This window comes from Microcaecilia unicolor, chromosome 10 (assembly GCF_901765095.1).
Source record: "Microcaecilia unicolor chromosome 10, aMicUni1.1, whole genome shotgun sequence".
In the NCBI taxonomy this organism is placed as follows: domain Eukaryota; kingdom Metazoa; phylum Chordata; class Amphibia; order Gymnophiona; family Siphonopidae; genus Microcaecilia; species Microcaecilia unicolor.
Window position 1 is genome coordinate 216978268 of NC_044040.1, and position 22127 is coordinate 217000394.

Genomic DNA, 22127 nt, shown 5'->3' on the forward strand with positions numbered 1-22127 from the left:
CAATATCTACCAGAGAGTAAGAGTGTATCAAAAATGCAATAACTGGCTTAATAAGACACCTAAATGAGAAGTCAAAAATGTGCATCTATTTATCCTATTTTATAAAAGTAATGTGGCCTCTGTGTGGCAGCCAGGACCAGCCCAACAGCATGCAAATGCCCCTGCACAAATGTACACCTACTCCAAAAAATAAAATAAAAAAAGGGGGGGGGGGTAAAATATGGGCATTTATTTTACACATTTATAGTTACAGATTAAAACACATCCACTTCGGCTCCGCACAAGCGGTGCCCCTGGGAATGCCAATGTGCAGATCATGTGCCTTTTCATACACGTACGTGGTCACACAGTTCGTAAAACAAGATTTTCACATGCAAAAAGCTTTAAATTAGCCCTAAAGTATGCAGTAATAGTAACATGTTAATTTCATGCATAATCCATTAGAATAATGGTGCACTTTCTGTAACTACACATGTATCCCACGCACACAGGACTCAGACTTCCATATGTAACTGATTAGTATAATGGAGCACGTTCGATAAATACACGATAAATGCACACAGGACTCAGACTGTCATGCATGATCAACTTGAATTATGGCGGCACCTTCTCTAACTACACGTGTATCCCGGGCACACAGGACTCAGACTTCCATATGTAACTGATTAGTATAATGGAGCACGTTCGATAAATACACGATAAATGCACACAGGGGACTCAGACTTACATGTGTAATGCGCAGAATAGTCTGTTACGCATATATCCCAAGAAGTTAGGTGCACACATTCCAGTTTTGGGCTGGTATAGTCAAACACCTTTTGCAACAGGCTCCTATATTTCTTTATAGAATAAGCTCCCCGCAAGATCCCCAGTTATAGAATTACCAGCAAAAATGTCCAAATGCAAACCAATATCGATTTCCTCTTGGCCATGTCCTTCTACCCAACCTCACAACCTTCTTCTCATCCCTGTCCCAAGCTTGTCCCGTTTTCCTGTGCTTTTTTGGAGCCATCATGCAATCGTACTTCTATAAGGTTACCCAGTTCCATCCTCCAGCCTTTATGGGCCAATAAAATTCACCACTGTATATATAGTATGAATATTGCTGATAGCACTGAGCACTGTACCTCAGTCTTGCTCTGTAGCATCCCTGGCATTCGAGCCAGTGTGCCCTCTCTATGTATATATTTTCCACTTTATTTGCCCATTTTCTCCCTCAAAAATCATGGCAACCTTCTTCTCCACCAGATGTGACATCCTGGCTGCTCAGGAGACACTCGCCAACCCAAAGACTGGAAAGGGCAGTGGCTCCACCATAGCCCACCCTCACTGACAACAAATGTTAGTCAACACCGAGGATGGCAGCTATTTCCCTACTTCCCCAGGCCTGAATGCACCACCTCTCATGGACTGAAACTAGACCTCCCTTTCCACATCACATTTGAACAGTGAACTTACATATATTTTCTTGTCAACGTATATTACTGACTGAAATTTGTTTATTTTTTAATTGAAGGAAGAGAAGGTAGTAAGAGCCCTGGCACTGCTAATAAGACCTCCGGCTTCCTGCTTTAACATGATGTGACAAATGAAGTACAAATCTACTACTGTCTTCTCTCTTTGGTCCTAATTATTCCTGATGCAGTGCCTTAGAGTCTGCCATGAGGAATGTCATATTGCAGAAAAAGCAAAAAAAAGACCAAAGGATGAGGACGGGTGGCAACAGGGTTCCACCAACTAGGCTGGCAACCACAGAACAGCCACCGAGGAGCAATCCACCTCTCACATCTACGGAAAGTTCCATGTTGGTTACAGGGGCAGAGAGATCATTTTTTATTTTTATTTTTGTTACATTTGTACCCCGCGCTTTCCCACTCATGGCAGGCTCAATGCGGCTTACATGGGGCAATGGAGGGTTAAGTGACTTGCCCAGAGTCACAAGGAGCTGCCTGTGCCTGAAGTGGGAATCCAACTCAGTTCCTCAGGACCAAAGTCCACCACCCTAACCACTAGGCCACTCCTCCAGGAACGTCAGGTTACATATCAGGAAGGGAATATGTCTCCAACTTAGCACAACTCTGTCACAATCTCGAGTCACAATGAGCTCCTTCCAACACAATCAAGAACAAGTTGCAGCTAGAATCTCAAACAGGGCTTTATTTAATATAGAGAACAGTTCATCGCGTTCGAATAGCATCGACTCAGAAAAGATCAAGAGCAGCAACTTAACAGAAAGCAATTATTACACACTGTCCTTCCTCCTCTCGTGTACAGAACAGTTACACTAAGTGAACTTCCAATACACTCGCTTCAAATTAAGGCTGTTATACATCTCACCAAATCCACTTCTACATTACAGGGGAAGATGGGTGAATAAAAGAAGGAAATATCCTGGATGCATTTATGATTCTTCTCAGATGCAAAACAGGACAACAGGTGAAATGGAGGAGCCTTCAGCAGCACAGTGAATACCAGGGACACCAGGGTTCACAGCTCATGTCTCACTCTTGCACTCCTGGTGCCATAGGGCGAGTCACTTCACATCCAATGGGGGTGCTAAACGCAATAAAAATGACCCCTCCGTGGACAATGGGGGTGGCTCAAGCACAAAACTGGTATCTATGATCAGGTACAATGTGACACCTCTGTTTACTAACCCACAATAAAACACCGTTTTACCACACGAAATTGTACCATGAAATTCATTAACTAAGATAAAAAATTTTTGTTTGTTTTCCTGCAGCTGGAAACATCATACATTCCCAGCTGCATCATCTCAAAGAAAGAAAGACCTAACTCGAGAGATACACACTTTTTTTTTTTTTTTTTAAGGAATCAAGGGGTAAGGGAGTCATTTTTTTTCCTCATTACCAGCCCCTTTGGCTGCTCCTGAAGGAAAGTTAACATCTCTAGAGGTGGTGTAAACATTCTATGAATGGCACAGTTTGCAAAGTTTACTGCAAGATTCAGTATTCATTTTGCAAAATAATGAGCTACTTTGCATGCATTTGCATGTATTATGGTCTAAAAGCTTTGCATTAAGCTGCATTGTTGGCAAATAACACGTTACTGTCAATTAATGCACATTAACCGGCCAATAATACACGTTATCGCCATAATGCTTCTTAGTAAACGGACCCTTTAGACTGTAAACCCACTGAATGCACCTTCAGTGTAGAAATGGAAGATGGTTAGATTTAAGGAGTAGATCAGCAATCTTTTTTTTCCTTTACAGAATTTTAGGAGAAAAATGTTAACTTCTTTTCCCTCAGTATATTCTGCTTTCTGTCCACTAAATTAACTGCATCTCAGGAAAAGAGGTGGGGGGGGGGGGTATCATGAAAAATGTATTATTTCTGAAACAGAAAATACCAGGCACAACTGACTCTCCTTTGATTATGAAAGTTTTTCCAAAGAAACTGGGAAAATAAAGGTGTATAGTGCACAGTGATATCATAGTATCCAGCAGGCAGGATGTTAGTTTCCTCTCTAATCTAATTAAAACCTGCCTCAGGCAGCTAATGCAATAGAACTCAGAAGCACAACTTACCTCCCCTCATCATTACCTCACTCCTTGAATTACCATGATAGATTCCTGTCCACTTCTACATAAAAATCCAACTGCTCAAGTTCATCTGAAGGAACACTTACTCTGCAACACTCCACCTCCCTCTCTAGTTTCCCCATGCACCCCTCTTCCCAAACTTTGTTCAGCAGACAAATTGCTCTTATTCATTCCCTTCTGCCCCTTTGCTAAATCTGGGTCTTAATAGCGTTCCTTTATAAGTGCACATTGCCAAATTCAAATCCAGCCTAAGCATACCTTGAGGCCACTTTACAAACATCAGGAGGAGTTGCCTAGTGATTAGTGCAGCAGACTTTGACCCTGGGGAACTGGGTTTGATTCCTACTTCAGCTCCTTGTGACTCTGGACAAGTCACTTAACCCTCCATTGCCCCTGGTACAAAATAAGTACCTGAATATATGTAAACCGCTTTGAATGTAGTTGCAAAAACCTCAGAAAGGCAGTATATCAAGTCCCATTTCCCTTTCCCCCTTTCCCTTATGACATCACAATATCAGAAGTGAGCCAAGCCATTGTGACATCACTGATGAGGTTGGCTCTTATTGGTGGAATGAGTGGAGGAGTAGCCTAGTGGTTAGTGCAGTGGACTTTGATCCTGGGGAACTGTATCGGGCAATCAAGCCATTGTGACATCATTGATGAGGTTGGCTCTTATTGGTGGAATGAGTGGAGGAGTAGCCTAGAGGTTAGTGCAGTGGACTTTGATCCTGGGGATCTGTATTGGGCAATCAAGCCATTGTGACATCACTGATGAGGTTGGCTCTTATTGGTGGAATGAGTGGAGGAGTAGCCTAGTGGTTAGTGCAGTGGACTTTGATCCTGGGGAACTGTATCGGGCAATCAAGCCATTGTGACATCACTGATGAGGTTGGCTCTTATTGGTGGAATGAGTGGAGGAGTAGCCTAGTGGTTAGTGCAATGGACTTTGATCCAGGGGAACTGGGTTCGATTCCCACTGCAGCTCCTTGTGACTCTGGGCAAGTCACTTAACCCTCCATTGCCCCTGGTACAAAATAAGTATCTGAATATATGTAAACCGCTTTGATTGTAACCACAGAAAGGTGGTATATCAAATCCAACCCCTTTATCTCCTTATCTCACCTACAGACAGTTTCCTCAGACAGACTATGAAAAGGCATCAGCCAACCCCCTGAAAATGATTTGTCTCCACTTCTTGTCTATCTTTATAAGTCCATAAGCTTTAAAAAGCAGAAACTAGTAGTGTGTGTGTGTCGGCAAAGTGATTACACCTGGTAGCACTACACAAATCCCAATTTAGCTTTCCACTAGCTCGGCCTTCTGAATTCAAGAAATCTTCCCATGGGAAGAGGTTAAATTTCCACCTTCTCTTTCAGAGCTCCCCTCCTTCCTATCTGGCTCTCATCACTGGGTTCCCATTAAGATCAGACTCTTCCTCCAGTCTTTTACGTTGTGGTCACATCCACTTTCTCTTCTGGAGGTCTTCTATCTGCCGCTCACTGAGGTGCCTTCAAGCATAGGAGCCGGCTCAATGGGTGCTTCAGCACCCCCAACACTGAGAAAATTCCTTGTATGCATCTAGGGAGGGTTTTTTCCACTGGGCTTAGCACCCTCAATAATTTTGAAAAGTTGGCTCCTATGCCCTTCAAGCCCCTCTCATCAGAGATCCCACATGCAAAGTCCTGCCTCTCCATTATACTCTCAGCAGCAAGCTGTTTCTCACTTATCATTTAACATCCGGCTTTCACCACCTTTTCTTCCATATACAGGAAAGTAACACAAAGGCTGTCCACAGCAGGAAGAAACAAAAACAGACAAATATGCAGGCAGATGAAGACCATATAAGCCTATAAATGCCCATATGTAACATTTACTCTCCCTATGACTCCCTTAGAGATCCTCTGTACTTGTCCCAAGCTCCCTTGAATTCAAATACTGTTTTCGTCTCCACCACTTCCACTAGGAGACCGTTCCACGAAATCACCATCCTTTCTGTGAAGAAGTATTTCCTGAAGTTACTTCTGAGTCTATCCCCTTTTACTTTCATCCTATGCCCCCTCATTCTAAAACTTCCTTTCAGTTGAAAGAGACTCCCCTCCTGTGCATTTATGCCATATAGGTATTTAAATGTCTCTATCGTATCTCCCTCTGCTGCCTTTCTTCCAAATGATACATATTGAGATCTTTAAGTCTGTCCCCATTTACTTTAGGACGAAGATCACAGACCATTTTAGTAGCAGCTCTCTGGACCGACTCCATCCTATTTATATCTTTTTGAAAGCATGGTGTCCAGAATTGTAGACAGTAATCTAAATAAGGTGTCACCAGAGTCCTATGGAGCATCATCACCTCCTTTTTCCTACTGGCCATTCTTATCTGTATGAATCCAAGCATCCTTCTAGCTTTCTACCTGATCACACCCAAGTCCCGCTCCTCTTTCATGCACCCCCCTAAACTGTACCATTCCCTTGAGTTTTTGAAGCCCAAATGCATAACCCTGCATTTTTTTTAGTATTAAATTCCAGATTATCCCTCTAGCTTCACTAAGTCCTTCCTCACGTTATCCACAGGGGTGCAGATTTTGGTATCATCCACAAAGAGGCAAACCTTACCAGACAGCCCTTCAGCAACATCACTTAAAAAATGTTAAAACGAACCGGCCCAAGAATGGAACCTTGCAGCACATCACTGGTAACATCCTTTTCCTCAGAATGAGCTCCATTTACCACTACCCTCTGTCGTTTTCCACTCAACCAGTTCCTAACCCAGTCAGTCGCTTTCTTATTTATTATGATTACTACCATTTTGAAGGAATTCACCGAAGATGGTGTGTAGCAAGAATAAGACCTAAAGAACGATCGCAGCAGTAAAACTATTCAAAAAATAATACACATTATGACACAGTAGCTACTTACAATGTCAACACAATACACAATAAAACATCTGAACAAACATATAAATGGCGAGTGACTGTACACACTCGCAAATGCACAGTAGAGACTTCCCTCTGTCCCGCCCCCACATCAATACCTGATGACGGGGGCAGGACAGAGAGGGAAACTGTGCGAAGCCGCCGACGTCGCTACCGCTCCCCCCAGAGGTCACCGCTATCGCTGCCGCCCCCCCTCCACCCGGCCCAAGCACTCTCTTCGGTATTGAACTTACATCGGCGAAACGCAGCACGCAGATCAGCTGAGCTCCCGCAGCCCTTTCTTCCCTGCCTGTGTCCCGCCCTCACTGACGTTACGTCACACGAGGGCGGGACACAGGCAGAGAAGGAAGGCCGATGGGAGCTCAGCTGATCTGCGTGCTGCCTGCGTTTCGCCGATGTAAGTTCAATACCGAAGAGAGGGCCCGGGCCGGGTGCAGGGGTGGTGGCGGCGACTCCGGGGGACCGGCCTTGCCAAAACCCCATACTAGCCCGTTTTAATGGGCTCAACGGCTAGAATAGGGTATAAATGGACTGGAGACGGAACATATAGGCCAGCCATTCTCAACCCAGTCCTTGGGTCACACACCTAATGCCATCAGGTTTTCAGGATATTCTCAATGAATATGCATGAAATAAATCTGCATGCAATTGAGACAGTGAATGCAAATCTAGCTCATGAATATTCACTGTGGATATCTTGAAAACCCGATGGGACCAGATGTGCTCCGAGGACTGGGATATGAATGGCTGATATAGACAGATTCAGTCTATATGACTGAAAGAGCCGCTCTCAGCTTCTCCACTCCTCAAATGTAGTTTTGTCAGACTGTGCTCAGAGCCAGGAGCGCAGAATACACTACTACTACTACTTATCATTTCTAAAGCGCTACTAGACGTACGCAGCGCTGTACACTTGAACGTGAAGAGACAGTCCCTGCTCGATAGAGCTTACAATCTAATTAGGACAGACAAACAGGACAAACAAGAGATAAGGGAATATTAAAGTGAGGATGATAAAATAAGGGTTCTGAACAAGTGAATAAGGGTTAGGAGTTAAAAGCAGCATCAAAAAGGTGGGTTTTTAGCTTAGGTTTGAGTGTCTCACCTTATCTCTCTTCCAGATACTAACATTTTAATGCCATGATGAACATGATGGCATTTCTAGAAACCCCATCATTTCAGAACCACTAAGCCTAGGAAGAGTTAAACCTCCTTTAAATTTCTGAGGTCTGAAAGCCATCCCTTGAACTGGGAAAAGGTTTTCTAAAATGGTGTCAAATTGCCCTCCAACGAAAGCCATAAGCTTGTTTCTCATAGCAATGGGATTGTTATGGCAACTCAAGAAAAAAAATAAATGAATGAAAGAGCCTCACACGCCTCATGGGGAAGCATTTCTGTGAGTAAAATCTGCCTTCGTGCAGGGAAACAGACTTTTATAAACTGTGTTACCACTATGCAGGTGAAGTGATCATCCGGCAGGTGAAGCAGCGGAGTTCCCGGGGCAGGCTGGGGAGGGGCTTATGTTTACAACATGCAGCTCATGGATTTATCCTACCCCCCCCCCCCCCAACAGCATAACCACTCTACTGGATCCTACCCCCCAACAGCATAACCGCTCTACTGGCCATTCTAACCTTCCTCCTCCTCTGTGCTATTTTTGTGTGTTTGTTTTTTTTAATGCCAATCTCTTTGCTCTCACCATTTTTGTTACCTCCTAAAAGAACCATATTGCTCTTGTTCTCCTTTTACCTTTATAACCTTACAAAGAAAAAAAAGCACAACTGGGCCTTCAAGACTGGGACAACGGGAGTTCTTTATTGAAAAGAGACCCGACACGGGCCGTGTTTCAGCGTCAGCAACGCCTGCCTCGGGTGTCCAAGTCTAATTGCGAGGTATGCAAAGTGGGAAATTCAATTCCCCAAACACAACGAATATGGTTTTCTGTCCGCAGCGGCATCAACAATGCTTCATAAAACTCCTGCAAAAACTTGGACCCCTGAGGCAGGCATTGCTGACACAGAAACACGGCCCGTGTCGGGTCTCTTTTCAATAAAGAACTCCTGATATCCCAGTCTTGAAGGCCCAGTTGTGCTTTTTTTCTTTGTATACTTTTTGTGTCTGCTGGATTACCCTCTCTATTCGCTTTGTACCTTTATAACCTTGCCTTACACATGGGTCTGTTTTGTTTTTATTATTACCGCGCTTTCCCACTCATGGCAGGCTCAATGCGGCTTACATGGGGCAATGGAGGGTTAAGTGACTTGCCCAGAGTCACAAGGAGCTGCCTGTGCCTGAAGTGGGAATCGAACTCAGTTCTTCAGTTCCCCAGGACCAAAGTCCACCACCCTAACCACTAGGCTACTCCTCCTCCTTGCCTTCCCGGGGTTTTTTTTTTTTTGGGGGGGGGGGGAGGGGGTTAAATACTGACCAAAATTTTCTGTACACTTCAGACCTTGAAACTGCAAGGGCCAAGATGGTGGATCGTTGAGACGTGAAGGCTGCAACTCTGTACTTGAGAGCATCTTTTTTTTTTACCAGCAGTACGTGCAGTGCTTCCGACGGATTTTTCCTCAACAGTCTTCTTAAAGACTACCTACATTCCTTTAGAAGAATCATCCTTAATGTTATTCAGCAATACTCTGCACAAGAGACTGCTGTGAGATCTTCAAAGGACCTTCATCATTATTACTCTGCAGCATTCTGCACGGCAGACTCCTGATGCAGGCCTGACGGCCGAAACACAACGTTGTGTCGAGTCTTCAAAACTTTTAATAAAATTCTTCATTAACGAACATCCTCCAGTTTCTGGCATCCTTGGTCGTTCTCCCACTCTCTGCACTTTCCTGTTTTTACCGTGGGGTGTTTGAGTTCTCCGCTTGCCGGCGGCTCTCCTCCCATATTTACCCTTGAGAGCATCTCTGCCACCACTGTCCCTTTATCAGGGAAGCATCAGCTTGCACGTAAAAGTGGTTTAAGAAATTAACATGATCTTCAGTTTGTCCCTATCATACAGACATCCTTAAGAAGACTCCCGAGGCAGGCTGGACTGGCTGAAACACGGCTCGTGTCAAGTCTTGGATGTTGATCAATAACTATTAGACTTTTGGAACATCGTCTGCTCATTCTTTTAGTCGCCTTCGCTGTGTTTGGGGTGTCAGTTCAGAATTTGCAATGCCCTCAGCAACAATTATCTCTAAGTCCAAATGGAATTACATTAGTCTTTATTTGATAGCAGCCCTTCTCCTGTATAATTTATTTCTTGTAAGAGCTAAAGTATTAGATGTTTTAAAGTTTCATAATGTGTGACAGCATGGCTGTTGGATACACCCTTCAACTGTTAATTTAATGTGGATCATGAGATTTTTTTTTTAATATATTATTGTTAACCTTTGATTAAGTGATGATATGGTATACTTTTGATTTTAACTGTTTAATATGTCAGCTGTATAGCCTTCACTGAGAAAAGTGGCACAAAAAAATGATACATAAAACACACAACTTTCACTTTGGAACAGATATTATCTATATTATCAATCCTTTTCTCTTTATTTGTATTAAATCGTCCAACCTGTCAGTTCTGGGAGATGTTCAAAATTCCATAATAAAGTTGATGCAGAATAATATCTTACACAAAAAGAAAACTGTCCTCAATCCATTCTCCTCAGCACAGGGCACGATCTCACCATACTTTATAATCATTCTTAACTGGTAAAAACAACAATTAAACCCAGCAAAAGGCAACTTGTAAATGCAAAAAGTCAAAAGTATTAGCACTACAGCAAAAGCTTTGCTCTACCATCTCTCACTATATAAATATCTGGGCAGGTACAATTTAAAATTTAACAGGAATAAGTAAAGAGCAGAAAACAAACATCCTATTTCTAAAGTGCTATCTATAAAAATGCTGAAAATGTCACATTTTAACCTGCCTCTGGTATCATAGATAATTCTGTTCCGTTCTCACTTCTAACTTGTAATTAACCTACTTCAAAGTTAGTATTTTCACTCACGGGTATCCCTGTTAAATAATTACAGGCAGAAAACAAAAGCTCTCTGAAGAATCATTTCTCATAAAGCATTCAGAACAGACTAGCTCAATTTTGTAAATAAACTCCTTATTTGGTTGGTGTAGAAAGCAAACATGACCTGGAAGTCACACATCAACCCTACAAAATAACTTTCATCTCCCCACTGGCACCATCAATCAGGACGTTGTCAACGTAGCCAATGGTAAATAAACTTCAGAAAAGTATGGGCGTGAAGAATTTAGCATCGATTTATTGATTTTATGAAACTAAAAATAGAAGTCAGGACAATTGCTGCCACTGTTACTGATACACAGAGCAAACATCACAGTGAACTCATTCATCAAACACAATGAAAACATCCGGTTCTCACAATTCCTGAGAGGGAATGACTTACACCTGCAACATGGGAAAAGTAAGTAGCACACAGTTTTTCATATGTTAACTTAAACCTCTCCATAATGGAAGGCTCTAGATGAGAGAGTCAAAGGTGCTGGTTCTACTGCTGAAGAAGATACACAAGTTTAAATCCTACCTTTTTTACAGATTAACTGGCTGTGCTGCAGCTCTGTCTCTACATTTTAGACTTAGCAGCTCTGTCTCTGAATCTCCCCCACAAATTCTTCTCCTTCTTACCTACAAATGCACTCAGTCTGCTGCCCCTCACTATCTTTCTACCCTCATCTCCCCTTACGTTCCCGCCCGTAACCTCCGTTCACAGGATAAATCCCTCCTCTCAGTACCCTTCTCCACCACCGCCAACTCCAGGCTCCGCTCATTCTGCCTCGCCTCACCCTATGCTTGGAACAACCTTCCTGAGCCCTTACGCCAAGCCCCCTCCCTGCCCGTCTTCAAGTCTTTGCTTAAAGCCCACCTCTTCAATGCTGCGTTCGGCACCTAACCCTTACCGTTCAGTGAATCCAGACTGCCCCAATTGACTGCCCCTATCGGACCGACCGTTCACATTGTCTATTAGATTGTAAGCTCTTTGAGCAGGGACTGTCTCTCTTTGTTAAATTGTACAGCGCTGCGTAACCCTAGTAGCGCTCTAGAAATGTTAAGTAGTAGTAGTAGTACCTTCACACGCAAGAGTTTTATATGTAACCTTGCGTACCCTATGTACTTCACTTACCGTCAGTGTTCCCTCTAAGACGTGCACATGGGTCAGAAAGGCAGTGCACATGCTGGCTTTCTTTATTTTGAACATAGGCTATACCGCACACAGTCTCGAGGCTGAAAACGTGCACATAAAATGTCTTTCATGCACACACGGGCCAGCAAAGATGAGACAGAACATTGGATACTGGTCTGTAACAGATTTCATGCAGATGAGCCACTAAATCCTGGTAGCCAGGGACAGACTTTACTGGTTTGAGCACGAGTCTCTTGATAAGTACATAAGTATTACCATACTGGGAAAGACCAAAGGTCCATCAAGCCCAGCATCCTGCTTCCAACAGTTGCCAATTCAGGTCACAAATACCTGGCAAGATCTCAAAAAAGTATAAAACATTTTATACTGCTTATCCCAGAAATAGTGGATTTTCCCCAAGTCCAATTTAATAATGGTCTATGGACTTTTCCTTTAGGAAGCCATCCAAACCTTTTTTAAACTCCGCTAAGCTAACCACCTTTACCACATTCTCTGGCAACAAATTCCATTATTAAGATGGACTTGGGAAAACCCACTTATTTCTAGGATAAGCAGCATAAAATGTGTTTTACTGTTCTGGGATCAGTGACCTGGCTTGGCCACTGTTGGAAGCAGGATACTGGCTTGATGGGTCTTCGATCTTTCACAGTATGGCACTGCTTATGTTCTTAAGTTCAAGCATTTACTAATTTACTACAAAGGAACTATGAATGGTAGAACACAAGGGGCTTAATTAGAACAATCACAGAGTGGAGAAATTACGTGCCAGAACAAAAAATAATTAATGGTATAGCCAATGAGGTTTTTCTGGTTAAGTACATCCAACACAGCAGATGTGCAAAAGTACAACATTCAGATTATCACATGAACGTGCCAAGAGTTTAACACTGGTTCAGTAGTATGATGCTAACAGGACCAGCGCTGACATCACTCTTGTTCCTGGGGAAACAGAACCAGAACCACTCACGAGCTCTGTATTTACCTAAGATCCCGCCTTTTCTGGAACTCTTCTGGTGGGATAGTCCAAGGCAGAGACTGAGGCAGACACTCCAGAGCTGCATCAGAAAAGTCCGAGAAATCCACTCCATATTCCGTAAGGATCCCTTCTGTTTCCGGTTCAATCTCACCAGCCTGGCCAAGGCTTTTGGCCAAATGTCTGTAAGAGCAAAATACAAAAGAGAATTAAGAAAAGAATGACTGTAAAAAATTGATTAGAATTCCTTCCCCTCCTCTCTCTGTCCCTTGAGCTTACTCTCATTCCCACAGCTGTATATCACGCTCCTCGTCTCCAGCTGGGCAGCTGGTGAAAGCATATACTAGGGTACGTGTCGTTTATTCACATACAAAAGAAGCAGGTACATATCACACCACAGTGCATGTCGGCACAGATAAGGTAAACTCCAGGTCCAGTGGGGCCAAGAACATAAACAGGAAAAAGAAAAGCAGCCTCCCATTTACATAGGAAAACCATTTTCACATACTGAATCTGTGTTTTTTCTTTTTGAATGGTGGTGGAGATGAAAACGGTAACAGAATTCAAACATGCGTGGGACAAACATAAAGGAATCCTGTTCAGAAGGAAGGGATCCTCAGGAGCTTATCCGAGATTGGGTGGCAGAGCCGGTGGTGGGAGGGGGGGATGGTGCTGGGCAAACTTATACGGTCTGTGCCAGAGCCGGTGGTGGGAGGCGGAGCTGGTGGTTGGGAGGCGGGGATAGTGCTGGGCAGACTTATACAGTCTGTGCCAGAGCCGGTGGTGGGAGGAGGGGCTGGTGGTTGGGAGGCAGGGATAGTGCTGGGCAGACTTATACGGTCTGTGCCCTGAAAAAGACAGGTACAAATCAAGGTAGGGTATACACAAAAAGTAGCACATATGAGTTTTATCTTGTTGGGCAGACTGGATGGACTGTGCAGGTCTTTTTCTGCTGTCATCTACTATGTTACTATTATGCATATTTTCAAAGCACTCAGCCTTCCAAAGTTCCATACGTTTATATGGAACTTTCGAAGGCTAAGTGCTTTGAAAATGAGCCCCTATGTTACTATGTTAAGTGAAAGAAGTCATAGTAAAACAGCTGAAAACCACTGAGCTGCAGAGCAGGTGTCATATACATTTAAAGAACAAGAAAACAAAGTGGAAAATAATATCATATGGAGTAATGCTCTATCAGATATTTATAACATGCTATCATATTTTCAGGAAGATCCTTCTATTTTTAGGAAACCCACAGATAGGAACACTTATGTTTTGATAGTTGTCACCCTCAGAAGCTTAGAGAAAACATCCCTGTAGGTCAACTCCTTACAGTGAAAAGAATCTGCTCCACTGTCAATGAATTTAAGTCTCAGTCCTCCATTTTGTCACAACGTTTTAGAGACCGGGGGTATCCTGGTAAAATCATTAAGAAAGCCTATAAGGGAGGTCGATGGGCCAAATGTACACACCTGTTATTATCTGAAGACTGCCCAGTACATGGCTTACCTTATTCTTCCTCAATATATGCAGTGCGTGCCGGGGTTTTTAAGCATTGGAATGTGCTGCTGTTACATCAGTTTGCTAAGAGATTCCTCTGTTTGCTTCCAAATGAGTTAAGAACCTTTAGGATATACTAGTGCAGTCATATTTACAATCACCCAGCAGTGGAAAAGCTTTAAAAGGACATCATCCCTGTGGCCATTGCAGTGTCTGCCAGAATCCTTTTGCTGGTACTGAGGTTGTGTTGAATGGACATTTGATTACCTTAAAATCTTAAGATCGTCAAGATCTTACCTAAACCTACACTACCCAAATTGCAAAGGACTGAAATACAAAACAACTTACGCAGCCGGCTTCTCCTACATAAGTGCACAACTATGGAATGGGCTCCCAAAAGCCGTGGAAAACATCCATGACCATCTAAACTTCAGGAAATCACTAAAAACCTACATCTTCAAAAAGGCCTACCCCAACGACCCCACGTAACCCTCTTCACCTACCAACACAGCATGACTATGATCGAACAGGACATCAGGCAATCTTCATCCATTCCGACCCTCCACTTATACCTCATATGATCACTATACAACTTTGTATTTGTTATCCACCGACTGGGCAAACGCCTTCGACGGTACTATGTAAGCCACATTGAGCCTGCAAATAGGTGGGAAAATGTGGGGTACAAATGCAATAAATAAATAAATAAAACTCATTTTCAACCGTTGGTGTAGGCTGAAGACACTGAAGACTCGTTGAACACAGTAGCTGTATTCAGGGTTTGGATGAAAAAACTCCCTTGGTGACTCACTGCCTACAAGTTCCACAAACCTTTGCTGATCTACGTTTCTCTGTGCTTGAGATACTGGCTCCACATGTGCGGGGTGGGGATATCTATGTAAAGTAGTCAAATTAAAAGCTCCATTGCCACCTCTCCTAAATCGAAAATGCGCATTAGAAAAAAACGTTACAGCAGAATTCCACAATAGAAACAATGTTTCACCACGGAAAATAGTAAGAGATAAAGAGGCTGATATTACCCTACAGGCACTAATGACTGAACTGTTGCAGGTCAAAGACGTGCTCGAAGAAACTAAAGATGCACTAGGTGAATTCCAAGAAGAGGTGTCTGACTTCAAAGCTCACGTGAACAGGTAGACGTACAGAAAGAACAATTGACTACTCCGTCAGCAAGCCAAGGCCCTAGACTACGTCCCAGCAAATCAACACAACCAAAAGCAATGAAATTACGTCAAGGTAATTAGACTCCCAAAAGGACTGAATGCATCAATGTGGAAATGTCTGAGGTTGAGCCAGCACAGATCACTCAGGGACCTCTGTGAACCTTCAGCATATACTTGCAAAGATCCAAGCCACCAAGAGAAAAAGCGCTACTGAAATATCAAGGCCCTAAAATTTTAATGGAAGAATGCAAAAATCACTGCTGGCAGTGTGCAATCAGCTCAAAGAGATCCATTTATTACTACTTATATCCCACATTTTCCAAATATGATTCAGTTCAACATTGGTCACAGTTAACACGGTTATACATAGAACTTTCTACGACTTCACATTTCCTAGTGTGAAATTCATTTAACTAGAATCCTAATTAGATTGTGAGCTCTGTCAAGCAGGGACTCTCTCTTCATGTTCAATTGTACAGCGCTGCGTACGTCTAGTGGCGCTATAGAAATGATAAGTAGTAGTAGCAGAATCCACACTATACATATAGGCCCTGATTACAGTAATTAGCATTCTCCTTTAGGAGTTTTGTTTATAGCAATAGACTATAGGCATTTGCCAACATTTAATGAGCAATTGTAAACTTTATTCTGTAGAACACTTTGTATATACTGGTCCTAATCTTCTTCTTAAAAAGATAGAATTTGAGCATTTTGCAGAAGAATAAATAATCGGTTATCCACCTTATGTCTGCTGGTAATGAATTCCACATCTTAGTGGTGAAGTAGGAAAACCCTGCAGCATAGATAGATTTGTAATTTATTGAAGTAATAGAAAATTCCAGTCCCCCCCCCCCCCCCCCCCCCCGGCTGCGTTTCTTAATGGGAGAGTTATTAGACAGCACATATAGTCAAGGGATGATGGCAGTAACTTTAAAGCATATCCTCGTTTTCACATGGAGCGAATGTAAGGCTTGCAGTAGCGGAGTCGCTCTCTACATAAGTATATAAGTAATGCCACACTGGGAAAAGACCAAGGGCCCATCGAGCCCAGCATCCTGTCCACGACAGCGGCCAATCCAGGCTCTCTGATAACGCAAGACGCCAAAGATCAAGAATGCTGTGGTTTGGGCAGTTTACAGTTTCTTTAGATTTAATTCTTTGCATCTGTTATATACTTCATTGCAGTAGTCAATCTGAGACAGAATCAGCGACTGAATTAAAAAGCAAAATGTCATGGTAGAAAAGCAGCTTCTGATTCTTCTCAATTTCCAAAGCGTTCTGCATACCTTTGCTACTAGTCAATGCAAATTACCTTGCATCTCTCACTCCCGTTTACTTAACCACTTATTCCACAAACTCAATGTGATAATTTCATTCCCGTCCCCACAAGGTCAGTGTACGTCCGCTGAATTTACTGCAGCACTACACTATCTGCTGATAAACCAGATCTCTTCCCAGCCATCCTTCCCAAACCCAAAACTATAAGAGATAAAACCTCAAACTGCATCAAACGCCAAACATTAAAATCAAAGTGAAGAAACTACAGCAACTCCCACCCCTCTGTAAATACTGGCATTCACCTCTTTACTATTCATTTTTTAGTTGCTACAGAAAACGTACCCTGTTGCAAAGTTGCTGTCTTCTTTCCACTCAACAATTCGACAGATAAATATTATATTCAAATAGACATCAGGCCTTGCCACAAAATCATCAGGACAATCCATCAATGGCACATAGACACGAGGGAGTCGGTGGTCCACTGGTGAAAACATGGCACATCTTTTAGACAGTTCACTATTCTTGTCTGTTAGAGGCTTAATAAAGCCAGTGGCTGCCCTGGAATGCTTCTTCTCCAATATGTAGACAACCTAGAAGACAAAAGCAAAATTCAGCAGTTCTTCCATTTCAAACCAGTGATATACCAGGAATTCACTACACCACCAAACTCTATGGAGCCAGAGCCTCCTAGACGCAAGAACCCAATGTCTGATGAACGGGAGTCTTTGAAAGAGACATAATGTAATCTCACAGTGCAATATTAAAAATGTTTGTACATCAGTGTAGCTAGAAGCACAAGTGGATTTAACGTAGGAACATACAGACAGAGAAAAACAGCCTATCCAGTCTGCCCATCCGTGCTATCTACTATCCCTTCCTCACCCTTAGAGATCCTATGGACTTGTCCCAAGCACTCTTGAATTCAGTTACAGTTTTCATCTCCACCACTTCCACCAGGAGGCCACTCCATGAATTCACCACCCTTTCCGTGAAGAAGATTTTCCTTAGCTTACTCCTGAGTCTATCCCCTTCCCCCTTCATTCCAGAGCTTCCTTTCAAATGAAAGGTTCATACCCTGGGCATTTAGACCACAGAAGTCTCTATCATATCTCCCCTCTCCTGCCTTTCTTCCAATATATACATATTAAGACTTTAATGTCTGTCCCCATACACTTTATGTTAAAGACCACTGACCATTTTAATAGCTGCCCTCTGCACTGTCTTCATCCTTTTTTTATTTATTTAATACATTTATATCCCACATTTTCCCACTAATTGCAGGCTCAATGTGGCTTACACTAATCTGTAGGAAGGCTACAGTGCATGAGGTACAATTATACAGTAGATAACAATATATAAAAGATAATAAAGATATTAGCGTCCTTGAATCTTGTTAGGACTAAAAGTTGAACAGAATTATGTTGAACCTGGAGAATAAGCTTTTTTAAACAGTTTTCTGAAATGTAGGTAGATCTGAGTAGATCTGACTGATTTGGGTAAGGCATTCCACAATTTTGTGCCTAAAAAAGTAAAGTTGGAGGCATACCTCCTTTTTCCTGCCGGTGGTTCCTCTCCCTATGCACAAAAGTACTTCACCCTCTAAACTGTACCGTTCCCTTGTTTCTTATAGCCCAAATGCATAGCCCTGGACATTTTTTAGCATTAAATCTTAGCTGCCAGATTCTGGACCAAGTTTCACTAGGTCCCTCCTCATGTTATCCACACCTTCAGGGGTGTCTACCCTATTGCACATTTTGATATCATCCGCAAAGAGACGAACCTTACCAGACAACCCTTTGGCAATATTGCTTACAAAAATGTTTAAAATGTTAACAAGGATTTAGAGAGAGAGAAAATCACGTTCTGAGAGAAACAATGTCACTAAAGTCAATTCTGAATATGAGAGAATTAACTGTTCTGAAAGGCCAGCAAACGACTTGAAAGCAGCTCTGGTTTTGTTCTCTCATCCCGATTATTCCCTTATCCTCCTACCACCATTCACTTCCTGGTGGGACTCTCCGTTAGCAGCTAAGTAAAATCTTCTACTGACATACTGGTTTATGTTTCTAAGTCAGATTCAGCAAACTTCAGCCAACCTGAAACCATTTTACTACTTCTGAGTCCTTACTCCAGAACATGCCCCGTCTCTTTAATATCAAATACTAAACCTACCAGTAATGTTCAGTGTGTCCAACTTGCCTGTCTCTCAACATGCTATGTCCATTTAACCCTACCTTCTGTTTTCTGTCCAATAACCAATTGCCACTGTTGGAAAAGGATATGGCAGATGAAATTTAATGTAGACAAATGCAGTGATGCACATTGGGAAGAATAATCCAAATCATAGTTACATGATGCTGGGGTCCACCTTAGGAGTTAGCACTCAAGAAAAGATCTAGGTGTGATTATAGACAATACTCTGAAATCTTCTCCCCAATGTACAGCAGCGGCCAAAAAAGCAAACAGGATCTATCATTGATGAACATTAACACTAAACCACTCTGTATTTCTTCTAGCGGAATTGGCGATCGCCACCACGGTACTATGTAAGCCACATGGAGCCTGCAAATAGCTGGGAAAATGTGGGATACAAATGCAACGAACAAACAAATAAATAAATTAGGAAAGGGAAGCAAAATAAGACCAAGAATATTATAATGCCTCTGATTTGCTCCATGGTACATTACTTTGTAATTGTCCACATTTCATCTACCATTTGAATGCCCAGTCTCCAGCCTCCTAAGGTCCTCCTGCAGTTTCTCACAGTCCGCATGTGATTTAAAAACTTTGAACAGGTTTGTGATATCTCCAAATATTCTTTGTTGTTCACTGTTCCCATTATTTCCAGATCATTTATAAAAGTGTTAAAAGCACTGTGGCATTGCACTATCCACCTTCCTCCACTGAGAGAATAGGCCATTTAACCCTACCCTCTGTTTTCTCTCTTTTAACCAGTTCCTAGTCCACAACAGAATATTGCCATCTATCCCATGGCTTTTTAATTTCCTCCTGAGTCTCTTATTATTATTATTATTTATTGCACTTGTATCCCACATTTTCCCACCTATTTGCATTACATTAGCAAAATTCGCCCTTTCCTCTATGAGCACACCACCCAAACTCTCATCCACTCTCTCATTACCTCTCGACTACTGCAACCTACTCCTCACCGGCCTCCCACTTTGCCATCTATCCCCCCTTCAGTCCGTTCAGAACTCTGCTGCACGTCTTATCTTCCGCCTGGACCGATATACTCATATCTCCCCTCTCCTCAAGTCACTTCACTGGCTCCCGATCAGGTACCGCATACAGTTCAAGCTTCTCCTACTAACCTACAAATGCACTCGATCTGCAGCCCCTCCTTACCTCTCTACCCTCATCTCCCCTTACGTTCCTACCCGTAACCTCCACTCTCAAGACAAATCCCTCCTTTCAGTACCCTTCTCCACCACCGCCAACTCCAGGCTCCGCCCTTTCTGCCTCGCCTCACCCCATGCTTGGAATAAACTCCATGAGCCCATACGCCAGGCCTCCTCCCTGCCCATCTTCAAATCCTTGCTCAAAGCCCACCTCTTCAATGTCGCCTTCGGCACCTAACCACTACACCTCTACTCAGGAAATCTAGACACCCCAACTTGACATTTCGTTCTTTAGATTGTAAGCTCCTTTGAGCAGGGACTGTCCTTCTTTGTTAAACTGTACAGCGCTGCGTAACCCTGGTAGCACTCTAGAAATGTTAAGTAGTAGTAGTATTTGCAGGCTCAATGTGGCTTACAAAGACCTGTTATGGCATTGCCATTCCTTATGAGTGACTGTCAAAACGTTTTTCCGAACATCTGAAGAGCTAGAAGCTAAGATGCACCTTTGAATATTACAACAAAGTAAGCCAAGCTCTTTCCCTTATGAAGTCTTCAAACTGATTATCCAGATAAACCTAAAATGTAAGAAACTATCACAGCACTGGATGATTCTGGACCCAGGAATGTAAAGCCTTTTTCTACCTGGTGACACACTGAAGAAATGGACAAATGTCATTAGCACTTGGCTCGTTATGAATTAAATAAGTTTAGAGCCAAGTGTCTGGGCTGAAGCCACCATCACAAAGGAACTGTTTTGTGAGATGAGAGACTGAAGACAGAACTGGGAAGACCATCAATACAGTCCCATCTTGCACCTCAGCAAAAACAGAAGGAAAATGACCTAACAGTGACCTACTCACTGAAATCTCTGGTTAAGCCATTTGAGATGTTGGAAGTGCTGCTCTCACCTTTGCAGTCCTTTGAAGGAATGTTTCCGGAAGACGTTTTGCGTCACGCGCATTCAAGATGTTCTTTCCGTTTGAAATCTGTGCCGACTCACTGCATATGTTGTTTGCTATATTGAAAACATTAAAAACGAGAGATTATCTGAGGCTTGTGAAAGTTGTCCCACTTGCTTTTATAAGATATTATGGAGTAGATGCACTCAGGATTTTCTCCCTAACACACAATACAGGTCAAATCTGTTTGCACGGCTGAACCTAAAAGAATAGTCATTTGCAGCTGCTTAACATCTGTACCAAATTAAACCAACTATTGTTAACTGAAGAGCTGGTCTCAAAAAAAACAAAAAAAACATTTACTGTACAAAGAAAACTGCAGTGGAACCATCCAGCTGAGGTCATTGACAGCATCAGAAACTGTTCAGAAGAGGTTTAACCTTAAAAGTTGGGAAACATTCTAAATAGAGGTGGACGATTAAACATTTTTATCAAAATGAATCGTGATATTTTAATCTCATGATTAATCGCATCTCTGGGCTGGATGGCTTGGTACAAATAATTTTACACTGCGCAAACTGTATAGAAATTATTTAAAACTACTGAATAAAACGAAACGTTGTATAAACATACTTCTTTCCCGGAGCATATTGCTCCCCCCCCCCCCCCCCCCATACAAGTACGGTTCTCCTCTCCTGCTGCATCTTTCCCTTGTACATACACTCAAGTGTCTTCCCTTCTGCTGGTAAACCTAACAACCCTGACACCCATTTCTCTCCCCCCACCTCCCAGCACACAGGTCCAGCATCTCTTCCCCCACGTTTATCATAACATTTATCTGGCTCTTCATAGGGTCTCCAACAGCGATTCACAGATGCTACTTGCAACTGACACCGATGCCTTCCCTCTGCTACATTATGCCAAGGTGAAATAGGAAAGAAAACAATGCTGGACAACAGAGGGGGAGTTAAAAATTTTGATCAGGATTAAAAAATGTAATCCTAGTTCAAATTAAAAAAAAAAAAATTCATCAAGTGCCCAGCCCTAATTATAAATACATTTTACAAACAAACCACCCTCTTCATTTGTAATGGTTTAATCCAGGGTTTGACAAACCTCAGACGCCAGGTCACCGTGATGACTACAAATAAAATCGGACCTGGCACCTAAGTTCTGTGGCCTGAACTCACAGGCAGCACCAGGTCCTTTAATCTTTCATCCCCCGCAGCACTTCTGACACTTACACACAGGCAACACCC

At 42.6% G+C, this 22127-nt stretch overlaps 1 protein-coding gene across 1 annotated transcript in view; it reads right to left on the reverse strand.

Annotated features, from left to right (window-relative positions):
* DIS3L2 (DIS3 like 3'-5' exoribonuclease 2) overlaps positions 1 to 22127 on the reverse strand; it is a 226787-nt gene that overhangs the window by 130542 nt on the left and 74118 nt on the right. The window contains 3 exon segments of the mRNA XM_030216582.1: positions 12658 to 12831; positions 16953 to 17200; positions 20878 to 20984. Of these exon segments, the coding sequence (XP_030072442.1) occupies positions 12658 to 12831; positions 16953 to 17200; positions 20878 to 20984 (529 nt within the window).